The 15,228-nt window shown below is 37.8% G+C and overlaps 2 protein-coding genes across 5 annotated transcripts in view; one reads left to right on the top strand and one right to left on the bottom strand.

The window, feature by feature from the left end:
- The window catches only part of stxbp1a (syntaxin binding protein 1a), a 50,808-nt gene extending 38,284 nt beyond the window's left edge, over window positions 1-12,524 (top strand). The window contains exons 18-20 of one of the 2 annotated variants that reach the window (XM_056404432.1): window positions 4,124-4,278; window positions 5,650-5,807; window positions 10,463-12,524. In XM_056404432.1, the coding sequence (XP_056260407.1) occupies window positions 4,124-4,278; window positions 5,650-5,759 (265 nt within the window). In that variant the 3' untranslated portion in view covers window positions 5,760-5,807; window positions 10,463-12,524. The remainder of the gene's footprint in view (window positions 1-4,123; window positions 4,279-5,649; window positions 5,808-10,462) is intronic. The other variant, XM_056404433.1, reaches the window with a different exon arrangement.
- Window positions 12,525-12,631: 107 nt separating this feature from the next.
- The window catches only part of akna (AT-hook transcription factor), a 28,100-nt gene continuing 25,503 nt past the window's right edge, over window positions 12,632-15,228 (bottom strand). For all 3 annotated transcript variants that reach the window (XM_056404429.1, XM_056404431.1, XM_056404430.1), the window contains one exon: window positions 12,632-14,048. In XM_056404429.1, coding sequence (XP_056260404.1) covers window positions 13,796-14,048 — 253 coding nt within the window. In that variant the 3' untranslated portion in view covers window positions 12,632-13,795. The remainder of the gene's footprint in view (window positions 14,049-15,228) is intronic.

The following is a 15,228-nucleotide window of genomic DNA, read 5'->3' as shown; positions in this document are numbered from 1 at the left end:
CGTCATAGTATAGTATGGCATAAAACGCCAAAAAAACATATTTCTATATTAAGGCATAGAAAGTCATAAAAACATCATAGTATGGCAAGGGATCAAACAACATAGTGTAGTAAGGCATAAAATGCCCAAAAACGTCATAGTATAGTATGGCATAAAAGGTCATAAATACGTCATAGTTATGGCAAGGGATCAAACAACATAGTGTAGTAAGGCATAAAATGCCAAAAAACGACACAGTATAGTAAGTTATAAAAACTTCATAGAAGGCACAAAAACGTCATAGAATAGGAAGGTATAGGAAACTTTATTGTATATTAAGGCATAGAAAGTCATAAAAACATCATAGTATGGCAAGGGATCAAACAACAGCGTGTAGTAAGGCATAAAATGCCAAAAAACATCATAGTATAGTAAGTCATAAAAATGCCAAAAAAAGGTCATAGTATAGTATGGCATAAAAGGTCATAAAAACGTCATAGTTATGGCAAGGGATCAAACAACATAGTGTAGTAAGGCATAAAATGCCAAAAAACATCATAGTATAGTAAGTCATAAAAATGCCAAAAAACGTCATAGTATAGTATGGCATAAAACGCCAAAAAAACATATTTCTATATTAAGGCATAGAAAGTCATAAAAACATCATAGTATGGCAAGGGATCAAACAACATAGTGTAATAAGGCATAAAAATGCCAAAAACGTCATAGTATAGTATGGCATAAAACGCCAAAAAAACATATTTCTATATTAAGGCATAGAAAGTCATAAAAACATCATAGTATGGCAAGGGATCAAACAACATAGTGTAGTAAGGCATAAAATGCCAAAAAACATCATAGTATAGTAAGTCATAAAAATGCCAAAAAACGTCATAGTATAGTATGGCATAAAACGCCAAAAAAACATATTTCTATATTAATGCATAGAAAGTCATAAAAACATCATAGAATGGCAAGGGATCAAACAACATAGTGTAGTAAGGCATAAAATGCCAAAAAACATCATAGTATAGTAAGTCATAAAAATGCCAAAAAACGTCATAGTATAGTATGGCATAAAACGCCAAAAAAAAATATTTCTATATTAAGGCATAGAAAGTCATAAAAACATCATAGAATGGCAAGGGATCAAACAACATAGTGTAATAAGGCATAAAAATGCCAAAAAAAGGTCATAGTATAGTATGGCATAAAAGGTCATAAAAACGTCATAGTTATGGCAAGGGATCAAACAACATAGTGTAGTAAGGCATAAAATGCCAAAAAACATCATAGTATAGTAAGTCATAAAAATGCCAAAAAACGTCATAGTATAGTATGGCATAAAACGCCAAAAAAACATATTTCTATATTAAGGCATAGAAAGTCATAAAAACATCATAGTATGGCAAGGGATCAAACAACATAGTGTAATAAGGCATAAAAATGCCCAAAAACGTCATAGTATAGTATGGCATAAAACGCCAAAAAAACATATTTCTATATTAATGCATAGAAAGTCATAAAAACATCATAGAATGGCAAGGGATCAAACAACATAGTGTAGTAAGGCATAAAATGCCAAAAAACATCATAGTATAGTAATTCATAAAAATGCCAAAAAACGTCATAGTATAGTATGGCATAAAACGCCAAAAAAACATATTTCTATATTAAGGCATAGAAAGTCATAAAAACATCATAGAATGGCAAGGGATCGATCAACATAGTTTAGTAAGGCATAAAATGCCAAAAAACATCATAGTATAGTAAGTCATAAAAATGCCAAAAAACGTCATAGTATAGTATGGCACAAAACGCCCCCAAAAAATATTTCTATATTAATGCATAGAAAGTCATAAAAACATCATAGAATGGCAAGGGATCAAACAACATAGTGTAGTAAGGCATAAAATGCCAAAAAACATCATAGTATAGTAAGTCATAAAAATGCCAAAAAACGTCATAGTATAGTATGGCATAAAACGCCCAAAAAAAATATTTCTATATTAAGGCATAGAAAGTCATAAAAACATCATAGTATGGCAAGGGATCAAACAACATAGTGTAATAAGGCATAAAAATGCCCAAAAACGTCATAGTATAGTAAGTCATAAAAATGCCAAAAAAACGTCATAGTATATTAAGGCATTAAAACAGCATAGAATAGTCAGGCAAAAAACATCATAGTATAACAAGTTATAAAAGCTTTATAGTATAGTAAGGCATAACAAACAAAATAGCATAGTAAGGCATAGAAAATGTCAATGTATAGTAAGGCATAAAAACTTCATAGTTTATTAAGGCAAAAAAACAACATAGTATAGTGAGGCATAAAAACGTCACAGTATAGTAAGTTATAAAAACTTCATAGAAGGCACAAAAACGTCATAGAATAGGAAGGTATAGGAAACTTTATTGTATATTAAGGCATAGAAAGTCATAAAAACATCATAGTATGGCAAGGGATCAAACAACATAGTGTAGTAAGGCATAAAATACCAAAAAACATCATAGTATAGTAAGTCATAAAAATGCCAAAAAACATCATAGTATAGTATGGCATAAAACGCCAAAAAAACATATTTCTATATTGAGGCATAGAAAGTCATAAAAACATCATAGTATGGCAAGGGATCAAACAACATAGTGTAGTAAGGCATAAAATACCAAAAAACAACATAGTGTATTAAGGCATAAAAATGCCCAAAAACATCATAGTATAGTAAGTCATAAAAATGCCAAAAAACGTCATAGTATAGTATGGCATAAAAGGTCATAAAAACGTCATAGTTATGGCAAGGGATCAAACAACATAGTATAATATGGCATAAAACATAAAAAAACATCATACTATATTGAGGTATAGAAAGTCATAAAAACATCATGGTATGGTAATGCATGAAATGTCAGTATATGATAGTATGGTAATGCATGAAATGTCATGCCAAAAAACATCATAGTATAGTAATTTATAAAAACTTCATATTTTATTAAGGCATAAAAACAACATAGAATAGTCAGGCACAAAAAACAACATACATATCATATAATATATATATAATTATAGAAGAGTAGCATAAAAAACAATGTAATATAGTAAGGCATAAAAACATCACAGAATAGTAAGGTATATAAATCACTATATTATAGTAAGGCATAAATACGTCACAGTATTGTAAGGCACAATAAACGACAATGTATAGTATGCTGTAAAACGTCAAAAAAACATCATAGTATATTAAGGCATAAAATGTTATAAAAACATCATACTGTGCTAAGGCATAGACAACAAAACGTCATATTATGGCAAGGCATCAAACTTCATAGTATAGTAAGGCATAAAAACTAAATAGTATAGTAAGGCAAGCAAATGTCACAGTATAGTAAGTTTTAAAAACTTCATAGGCATAGAAACAAAATAGTATAGCAAGGCATAGAAAATGTCATTGTATAGTAAGGCATAAAAAACGATATAGTATAGTGAGGTATTAAAAGTACATAGTATAGTAAGGCATAAAAAACGATATAGTATAGTAAGGCACAAAAACGAGTATAGTATAGTTGAGTATAAAAAAATCATAGTAGAGTGAGGCATAAAATCAACATTGTGTATTTATTTTCAACAATATCTATTCTGTTTTTGTCTGCTATGAGTAACTGATGGTTATATTTAACCTATGTATAAATTGAAATCATCCTTTCTTAGGAGGTATGACTCTGTTTTGGACAAGAGATCCTACTGGAATTGTAGGACTACTACATTGAATTTGTCACTGTACTTATCTTACATGTGTTATTAAGTTCGTCAAGGAAAAGTGGTTAGGAAAGTGGATTTTTTGAGTGCAGCCTATGTATGTAGCCTGAAAGGAAACAGTACCTGAGAGGCAAAACACAGGGTGAAAATGTATCAAAATCTTTGCTCATTGTTGATGACTTGAGTTTCTCCACCATCTCCAGAAGTTATGCCCTTAAATAACCCAAAATGTCACATCTTTGTGTCCATGAAACATAATCCACATTTTGGAAATTATTCTCAATTCTCAAAATATTGTTGTGAGAGAATCGATCCAATGAAATATAATGCCAAGTTAAGAAATTGCCATAGATCTGTAATAATGTGACCACCTTTCTGCTCTGACAGTGCTCGGTACGGCCACTGGCACAAGAATAAGACACCTGGAGAATACCGCACCGGTCCACGTGTCATGGTCTTTGTCATCGGTGGCGTGTCCTTCAGTGAGATGCGCTGCGCCTATGAGGTCACACAGGCCAATGGGAAATGGGAAGCCGTCATTGGTGAGTAATCTAACAGGGGGCACCACTGAGGGCAGGCTGAGAACAAGAGAATGGTTAATGTGTAGGTGGAGGACATGGCTACTCAAAGATACACTCACCACGACCTTGAACACAGAGTGGACGTGTCTCTGAGTGGACATGCTGATAAAAGCTGTGTCCTAATTCAGGGGCCACGCTTTCTGAAGCATTTTCAGAGGACTGTGTGAGGCTGGAGCAGCGGGTATAAGGCCAGTCTGGCTTTCAGGTCCTCTGAAGGCGACAGAAGGACACAGCTTCTGAACTGGAACACAGCTACCAAAATAAAGGTGGATGGAAGGAAAACATGAAGGGAGTCAACCACAGGAAGTGAAGTGAATGGACAGTGTGACCCTGAGGTAGAGGTGTAAATTAACCGATTGCGCAAAAGGAAAAGGGAATCAGTTTTTTTCACAAAGCATGGGATGAAATCAGTTGACTTTTTGAAAATATAATAAGAGTTTTTAATGAATTGTTTCTGGCATTTGTTTAAGGAGGTGAAAAGATGAATATTCATCATTTAGATTTTTAGAAAATTATAGATACAAGGTGACAATCTCAGACAAAACCAGTGATATCTCACACCACTGACACACAGAACCAATACAAGACTGATTATGTTTGATATTTCAGGTTTACATTTATTTTGGCGTCGACTTTAACTCAATACACTTTCACTTTTTCAAACACAAAATAACAAATTGGGATTTAAGGTTCAGGTTTTGTAAACAGCACAGCTCATGAAGGACAGAATAATTTCCTTTCCGACTTTCATGCACCCAGACACTGAATCCCACATCACACATCATGGTCACAACAGCTTCACAACAGTTACACTGAAGCAGATTAAGTGTGAGCTGGTGGAGAGTTTTCAGAACATCTAGCTGCACATACTGTAGTTGTTACAACCTACCTATTGTGTGCAATGTGAATGTAAATAGCCCTTTATGTTATGCCCCTCTGTATTGTTTATTTGATGTCTTAAAGCTTTGCCAGTCAGTCTGTGTTATAAATGGGAAAGTGTGTTGTTAGTTTCTGTTGTGCTCTGCTTCTGCTGTTGTCTTTAAAAACAACTGTTGTCTTTAAATTGCAGCCACGCCATGTCTTTTTCTGTGTCTGTGCGTACCAGTTTTTTATGTTTGTGCAACATGCCGAGTGTGTGTGTGTGTGTGTGTCTGTGTGTGTGTGTGTGTGTGTGTGTGTGTATGTGTGTGTGTGTGTGTGTGTGTAAGTGTGTCTCTGTGTGTACGTATGACAGGTTGCTTGTTTTAACCCTTTTGTTTTTGGAGTGAGTGGGGGAGGGGGCGTGGCATGTGCTGAGAGACGAGTGGTGAAGCCGCCTCTGTTCCTCCACAGGTGCCACCCACATGCTCACCCCCACCAAATTCTTATCGGACCTGCAGCACCCCGACTTCCGAGAGTCCACTAGGGTGTCCTTTGAGGACGCAGACCCCTCAGACGAGTGAGGCAGAGACAGATTGGGAGGGAGGGAGAGAGAAATCACACTGAAAAAAGTAAAGGCAGCCGCACAAAGAAGCCCTTTCTGAACTTCAACAGCACAAGGGCTTCCACCTTGTTCCTTTTTCTTCTTTGAACACTCAGTATTGTTTTTTATGTAACTCCACCCTCCTCCTCCCTGTGTCCCTCAGGGATGGGCACCCCCAACCTTTCCCCAGTGCATGGACCTCTGCATCAGGCTCTGCTCTCTGTATACTGACAATTAGCCAATCAGAGTGGGAGTCCTGCTAGTCAATCAGCTGCTGGCGGGCTGAATCCAAATGTCCAGACTTCACTACACAGTGGCGGACTTAATGTTCCGAATGTGAGACTCTGACACTATAAGAACATAAAACTTATAAATGTATAAAAAACACAAGTATGCTGAGAAGTTACTTGCAACATTTGAAACAGGACTTAACCATGTAATGTTGTAGAAATGTCTAAAAAAGAAAAGAGATACATACATACATATAAGATAAGATACATTGAAAAATGTGATGCATAAAATCAGAGAAGTGCAAGAACCGTCTTATCAGGATCTTATGTAGCCTTCCATTCAGGCAGCCTCGAAAACTTGACGTGATGATGGGTAGCATGTCACAGAGCATATGTCCGAAGTCCATGAGCTTGGTGTCTTCAAGTCTGGAGGGTGGACATTTGGATTCAGTCTAAGTGAAGTCTGTGCTGAGGAGTGGCCATGCCTGAGGGGGTTGTGACCCGATCCCTGCTGCCTCCTCCCATCATCTCAACTGGGTGGATTAAATCGCCCCTTGACGGTCACCCAAAGGCCGTTTGAGCCTGCTGAACACTCACTCCAGATTTAATCTACCCCCGAGATCCATCTTTATCAGTTTTTAACCGTCTGATTATTTTTCTAATTAACCCTTTGCAAAAGACAATCCCCTTGATTTTGTTACTGGTTTCTTTCAGGACAGGTCCTTGAGTTAATACTAGATTTCAAAGAAGGATTCCTTCCTTTTGTTCTTTGTGTTTTGTTTTGTTTTCCTCGTTTGATAGAAGCTCGAGGTCAAGTGTGAAAAAAAAAAAAATTGTGTGGTCCATTTTCTAAGTCTCATCTAAATTGTTTTCTCTTGTGTGTGTATGACTTAAAACAACTGAAAAAAAAGGTTTTGCCAGGATAATCTTTCCCAAATTCCATTTTTATCTTTTGTGACAAGTGAAAAAAAAGTTTAGGAAGGAGAAAAAACATTTTTATGGTGCAAGTGTTTGTTGTTGTAATACTCATTTTGGCCACAAGAGGCTGAAGTGTACCACTACCCCAGTCTTAAAAGTACTAATGTCAGTATAGCTAATGCCCTCAGCATACCATTATCAATGCTGTAAGCCTGCTAGCTAGCGAGTGAAAAACATCATTCATGGCTAACCAACAGCTACAGTCTAACAGGGACACTTCACCCCTTATGAGGAGGATGTTTGATAATATAAATAAAAAATAAAATCCTTATTAGTGGGAATAGGATAATTTAAGATATACACACTTTGGATACATGTTAATTCTGGTAATCTAAATGTATATGGTTATTATTCATATTTATGATATAGAATTGGATGCTGTGTATTTATATGGCAGTTATAGTGCGATGCTTATTTTTAATCAGTCCTTCAGTTGACAGTTGAACCACAGTATAGCTAATGCTAATGGCAGATTAGCACAGGTCACCTGGCAAAACCTTTTTTTTTCACCTGTTCTGAAGACATAAACACAAGAGAGAAAACAATTTATATCAGACTTAGAAAAAGGATCACCAGAATTTTTTTTACTTGTTTCTCCGGGCTTCCATACAATCCTCTGACTCCATCCACGTCACTCTCTCTCAGCCCACCATCACATGCTCACATGGCTCATGGCTCGTCTGCAGAGGGTTCTGGATATTAATCACAGATCATCATAATGATATTTAAAGGGTGCTGCTTACACACAGGGCAGTTTTTGTGGCAACGAAATGGAAAACAGTCAGGTAACAGTAACTATTTCAGTGGTATTCAGATCAGTTGCCCATAAAGCTGCCTCTGTAATGTCTCTCTGCTGACACAGTCTGAGAATGTAGCATTGTTCCACCTGATATGCTTTAGCAACCTACCCAAAAATAAAGATGCCGCATATGACAAACAGCTACCACTAATAACCACCCCCCTCTTCCTACCATTTAGTGTAGAACACTCTTTATTTCCTCCAAAAATCATCCCTTACACATGGCAATCACACACAAGTTGTTTTTCAAGAACACAAAAACAGATATTGCATCCATACAAACCTGTGTTGTATTAGAAAGCAGTCAGAGAGCCCATACCTCTGCCAAGTCTGTGTTGTCCTCACCATGCATTTTAGAGTTTATTTAAACTGCACTACACCTGAGAAACTTTGGCAACCATTTAAAAGTAAATGGTGTGGAATACAAAACAAGAACTACAATTTGTTTAGATTTGATGAAGTGTGTAGTGTTGGAAAAAAAAAATCTTTTGAACCAAGTAGTGAAGGGACAAAAAAAGATATGTCTTTTATTGCTTTGGTTCAGAAGTTGCAAACAAGAAATGTTCTCCATAAAAGTGTTTTATAAACGGCCACATGGTGGCGCTGTCTGCACCAAAAAACTATTCTTCCTCCCTTCACCAGATTTCATTAATTCTACACATAGTTTCTAAAAATCCTGCTAACAAACACAAGGTTGGGAATATTTTAAACATTTCCTCGGTGGATGTAGTAAATACTTGTAACACCTATTTCCACAACCATGACCACTTCGTTACCTACTTTACACACATTGTCATTTAAAGTTGGATTCTCACCCATACAGACAGAATATTGTAGTCCTGGGCATCCATCTCATACCTGACTAATCTGCTAAAGCGATATCATTTACAAACCAACTTTTGGTTTTATGATTTCCTCTGTAAGCAGCTCTCACATTAGGCAGTATGGCTGTTCCCCCACATACTGCCATATTCGGCACTTTCTGAGCAAAATGGCCATCACTTACTAAAACAACTCTTTGTTTTTGTTATGCTATTTTGGTCCAAACCCAGCCATGTACAGTTATTTAGTGGCGTTGGAGATCAACGTCAGAGTGTTGTGTTTCTGGGGCTGAAAGGCCCACGAAGCTGTGTGTTTTGGGGAACAGCAGAGAAGCAGGTGAGGCCCGTCTGACACTGACTTCTGTGACTCACACTAAACCCCACCCACCCACCCAAGATCCCTGACACCCACGACCCCTGCATCACCATAATGACCCAACTCGAGATGGACTTGCCTCTTTCTCTTCTGTTTTTACCTTCAACTACTTCCACTTCCTCTTCAAGTTTAGTTTTAATAGTAGGTTGATGAGGTAAAGCTAATCAGACCAAACTGGAAGAAACATGCAGCTTTGCAACAGAAACAAACCAATGTAGGACAAATACTGTTGATGCTGAACAGGTGTGTGGAGTAAATCAAATAGTCTGTTTGCTTTCTCTATGATCAAGAATCAAGATGGCAGCTGTCCATCTGTAAATCTGGTAAAGAAGTGACAAACAAATTGGGCAAAATGTTTGATTTACTCCAGTCAGCGCCTTTCAAGTTTTACAATGTTTGAAATGTGTCTTCAGCTGTCACGAGAGTTCATCCCTGTCTTATTAAGGTTACTGAGTTTCACATTTTCATTCATATTAATGGCAGACAATAGATCTAACTCTCGGGTTTGGGATTTCATGACATGTAGAGAAGATCTGCTTTTGTCTTTTTTGCTTTTTCTACCAGTATTTTTCAGCTTCCTGCATGCTCTTTAATTAAAGGCTTACATGGTCATGTGCGCATTTTTCTAACATCTGATTGGCTGTGCTGTGTAGACAGGTTTGGTGTTGCAGGTTTTTCTTCTAACCTCACCTGCCGCTTTCAGCTCACAGAGTCATGTCAGTTGTGTGGCACCATCACTGATCTGTGTGCTTCCATAATGTTCAGCTGCATCTGATTTAACACAGCCTCATGAGTTTCAGTATCTATGACTGTAGGGTGGAGAAGTATTAGTCAGTAGTGGAAGGAGTTAATGTGGTACTTAATACAGACAAAGATAAATCTAAACAAAGCAAAAGATGGATAGACAATCGGAGATAAAACGAGAACCCCCAAATTTAGGCATATGAGTTTTTCCACTCTGTCCAGTCAGTCTTGCAGAGGTCATATCTCTAGTTTTGGGGGATTTCTTGCTGTCAGGTCAGTTAAAGTAGTACATATTCCTCTACAGGTTAACACAGTGCTGTAAAATAAAGTCTAAAATCATTTGAGGCAGTTTTGAGGATGTTTTAAATTTCAGTATTGGTAGATTTTTACCAGACAGCAGTGACAAGCTGTTTTATGATGCAAGATCTGAATCTGCAGAGTAACCAGGGACTGCAGCTATAAGACATAACATTATGTGAGACTGTCCTCATCTACAATAGGCATTCATAGCAAGAGCTGAAAACACATTTTTTCATCTGTTTCTTTCCAAACGTGCAGATCTAACGCTCTCTTTGTGTGTGTGTGTGTGTGTGTGTGTGTGTGTGTGTGTGTGTGTGTGTGTGTGTGTGTGTGTGTGTGTGTGTGTGTGTGTGTGTGTGTGTGTGTGTGTGTGTGTGTGTGTGTGTGTGTGTGTGTGTGTGTGTGTGTGTGTTTTATGCATGTGTGTGTCCCCAGGATCGACCCACATCTTCACCCCCACCAGCCTGCTGGAGCAGCTCAAGGCCATGAACAAACCAGACGAGGAAGTGACAAGCTAAAATCTTCCAATCACATCTCTCTCCTCCTTAACCTTAACCCACACCCCTCCTCTACCCATGTTACCTCCATAACCCCCTCCGCCCACCCCACCCTATCCATTAATTGTGTATGCATCTTGCTTGAAAAGAAAAAAAGACAGATGATAAAAAAAATATATGTTGTATCAAAGAATAAAATTGTTGCAAGTATTCTCATGTTTTACAATGGATGCAACTAAATGAACTTATTTAAAAAGGTTTAAATATCAGAACAGAAGGCCATTTAGAACTGAAAGTACCAAAATGTAATATTGTATGCTATGAAACCTGCTAGAATGTGTAAGAGGTAGACATTTTCTCTTGTTTTCCTTTGGATTACCTCCTTGGTGTGAGTTTTATTGGAAGCAGGTGGAGGAGGGATGTGCAGTTTGAGAGGTTGATGTTGTAAAATATATCATATCAGTCAACATGCAATATACATATATATATAAATATATTTCATCAGAGAGGAGTCGCCCCCTGCCCATTTGAGATGTGCATATTCAGTAGCATGCTTGGACTTGTGTGGACTGTTAATGTGTTTGTATCCAGTGTGGATGTTCTGGGAGCTGCAGAGTTGGCGTTTAACCTTTTCCAAAGATGCTGAGATTGAATGCTCCACCGGAAACCTGTGTTCTAAGTATCAAGAAGTAGAAAAAACGTTCACTGAAACCTGTGTAATCACTCCTGAAGCATTATCCACGACTCATTCAGCAGCTGAAACTTGTTAACGGTGTGGGCGGTAACCATTGCTGTGTTGCACACAAACAGACAATGGCATAACAGGCTACTGCCGTAGCAACAAACACAATGTGTCTTTTTTCAGGCACATTTTGACGGAAATACAACTTTGTAAAATACTTAGCACATGTTTTGACAGATGGAGATGTGGACTATGCTATGGGAATGGTTTTATAAGTTCCTATGGATGTTTTGATACAGTTTTTTTTGCGGCGAAACCATCGTGTATTTAAGCTATCCTCAGCTGCCATGCTCAAGCTTTCCATCTTCTTCTACGGCTGGTGAGTGCTTGATACTCAAAACATAGTCAAAATAGTTGAATTTTCGGTGAAGTATTCATTTAAAATCACTTGGCAGAGCAGAAGACGAAAAGAGAAAGCTCTGTAAAAAAAGCCAGAATCATCCCTCCTCCGGCTGCCGAGACTGTGAAGTATTTACCTGCCACAAATTTTTCCTTTCTCCGGAGAAACTTCACGTTTTAATGTCAAAGAGGCCGTTGCTTGCTGATATTTAAAGAATAATCTTAAAAAGGGCCAGTTGTATTTCAGTATTGTATCTGTCAGATTAAGTCTTATCTCATTGGTTAGTAATGATGTTTAATTGGGCCATGCACTGAGTAGTGTTGTGTATCTGCCATATGTTGCTGTTTTAGCGTCTCACTGTTGACTGGTGATATTTCTGACTGTGAAGTAGTGATACTTTTCCTTTTAAAATGCCAATGTGAAGCCGCCGTGTTTGTGATGTTTTAGCTGTAGCTGTTAGTGGTCAGCTGGGAAAAAGAACTATTATCTATATTTTCTTTGTCTGTTTCCTCCTCTGGTGCAATGTAAAACCCTCCAATGGTGAATGGCTTTGCAAAAAAAGAAAAAACAACAAAACTTTATCCCTCCCCTTTTCACTTTTATTTCCTCCCTTCCCTCCCTCTTTCCTGGCCAAACAAGTTGTATATTGCACTATAATGCGTTTTCTGTGATGCAAACGCTTGACTTTGTGTTTATTTTTTTCTATTATAATTTGCTGTTGTATAGGGTTTACTCTGTTAAATCCATTGATTTATATCAAAATTATTTACCAGAGAAAAAATAATGATGATACATTAGTCTGTCCTGAAACTGTTTAACTTATTGGGATTGTTTGTTTGCCAGTGTTGAAGCACAAACAATACTTCCATGTGTACCTAATATGTACTAAGGCTGTCTAATAAATTGGCTTCCATTACATTAAGGACTCAACTCCTTTTTAAAAAAAAACAAAAAAAACAAAACAAACTTTGCTTGTAGTAGTTTCTTCAAAAAAATTAATCAAAAAAGCACAGTGACAGTAAATGCTCATTTCCACTTTTATTTGGCTCCGTCGACAACTGAAAAAAAACTCCCTGCAAATTATTGAAAAGACAAACAGTTTGAGAAATAATGGTACAAAAGTAAAAAAGGATTAGAAACTAACTAAAACAGAATTCACTTAATATATTCACCAGCTCTGTGGTATATCTTAACCAAATATAATAGACAATTTAATCTGTAAAAATAATCCTATGTCTTTGCAATCTCACCAGTGTGTAAATCTGGATCAGCCTGGATGTCAAAAAGCCTTCACCACCGCAGTGCTGGTATCTGAATGTCTTATCCACATAAAGCTGGTCAGTTACAGTAGACTGGTTCCTCTGGCTCATGTACAGTTGCAAGCTTATGATTAAACCCTGTACAAAATATCATTCTAAACTCCACAATTTTGAACGTGTAGGCTATACATAGAAAATGACTTAACAACACGGAAGAAGAACTAATTTTAAGGATATCCAGCATCTCAAGGTTTGTGCGGCCACACAACTATTCATTATATTTTGGAGATAAAGAATGACAAGCAAGGTTCTATTAACAAAATAAATCCATGATGGTTTGTAATATGACCATCCAAAATGGAGCAGGTGCAGTGAGCGAGTGCATTTCATTTAGAGTGTAACATGTTACATGTACACTACAATAACACTGAAATCCTGAACTTATTTTTTCTACAAACTAGAAAAAATAGTCACATTAAAAATATAGTCACATGATCAATAAATAGCTTAATATAACTCATGACAACTGCCATATCCAGACAGCTGTAATTTCTCATGTTAAGTAAAAAAACTAATGTCTTTACCTCATGGGTTTAAAAATCAATATGATCAACTTACTACAGTTTCAATCAAACTGAGCTACAGTACTACATCATTATAGAAAGTGATTTCCATGTATGCCAACATCAGCGTCTTTATAAATAAATGTCTGCGGAAGAAACAAATTCATGTGTGCCGACCTGAGACTTAACTGTTGCCATAAAATGCCATTTAAAAATTAAGAAGCTTCAGCACCAGTTTTCCCCAAATGTACAAACTTAAGAAAAGTTAAAATAAGGGGGGATTGTAGACTTTTTATTCACTTTGGTCCTGCTTGTGTCTGCTGAGTGAAAGTTTCTCAGTCTAAGCTGCCAGTAAAGTGAGTTCAGTCTAGCAGCTGTAGGACTGAGTCAGCAGCTCCTGGTACTGCAGTCCAGTAGCCAGAGAGCGAGCCATGTGTCTCGAGGTGTGCTTCATGTTTTGAGCTGCTTTGATTGCTCTGTTCAGAGAGGTGTCCAAGGTGTGCTGCTTATCAGTAGACAGGGAGCGTCTCATCCTCCCCCTCACCTCTTCGTGACCTTTGACCCCTGAGGATGTGCCAGTGCTGTTGCTAGGAGACACGTGGAGGGGCAGTGAGTACATCCTGTAGAGAGGGTAAGGTTGATGACAAAAAAGAAAATGAGTGTAACAGTTTGGGTGAAACTATATGTTATGTTTTCATAGTAGTGTTTGCAGTTTGTATAGAAGTACAACACATTAATTCTTTTTTTCCGTGCAAACAGGAAATGAAAGCATATGTAGGCTGATGGATGTGAAACTGCAAATCTGGGGGGCAACTGCCAGTTAAAGTTTTACTAAAAGAAAGAAAAATGTGTTTCCAGAGAGACACTTGTGTTTGGAAATTATAACAAAGGAGTGAATGACTAAACCAACAAAAGAAATGCCATTAAGATTGTAGAGAGGTCAGTGGATGAAGTCTGCCTAATTAGCGCTGTGATGACCCTTTTCCATTCTCCTGGCATGTTGCCTCACTCTTCTCCTGCAGTTATGGGAGTTGGCTGGAAGGTGGAGCTGGAAGGGTGGCTAGTTAATACCGGCCCATTTGGGTAGGGCCTCCCAAAAGGCATAAAGGTCCGCCCCTCAGGTAGTCTCTCCAACTGTGCAGTGACTTGCGCTATGAGCCGTGGTAGTAGTCCACGTTTTGACAGTTCGAGTAAGACAAGAGAGTCTGTGTTTCCTGTGCCTACTTTCCTTTGTCTGTGTCTTGCAGTGATCTTGTGAAAGAGCAAAAAGCTGACCCCAATCTTCTGGCACTGCACAGCCAGGTTTTACCAGAGGGCGAGGTGGAGAGTGCAGTCCGTGGTTACTTTCTCCAAGATGACCTGTCGGTGAGGAGATGGGTTCCCCAGGGGTACTGTTTTTTAGGGGATGATTTTGTGCAAATATTTCTGCCTTTTTCATTGCGTCAAACTGTCCTTCAGATTGCTCATGATGGTGTTGCCAGGTCATTTAGGTGTGAGAAAAACCTATGATAGAGTTTTGTGGCTTTTTTATTGGCCATGTTTGAAAAGGGACATTTCGGCTTTTATTAAAATTTGCCACACGTCAGTTAACTGGGTTAGCCTAATCAGGCGATTAAACCTGCGCCTCTTTATCCCATTCCAGTTGCTGAGCACCCCTTTGAGCATTTGATCGTTGACTGTGTTGGTCCCCTGCCACGCTCCAAAGCTGGTAGTAACTTTTTGCTTACTGTCATGTGCCAGGCTACGCGCTATCCTGCTTATTAACCCCTTAGAAACATCATGACCAAGTCAGTTATGCAA

This window comes from Seriola aureovittata, chromosome 18 (assembly GCF_021018895.1).
Source record: "Seriola aureovittata isolate HTS-2021-v1 ecotype China chromosome 18, ASM2101889v1, whole genome shotgun sequence".
In the NCBI taxonomy this organism is placed as follows: Eukaryota; Metazoa; Chordata; class Actinopteri; order Carangiformes; family Carangidae; genus Seriola; species Seriola aureovittata.
Note: the sequence above shows the minus strand (reverse complement) of the source record. Positions and strands in the feature narration are given on the sequence as shown.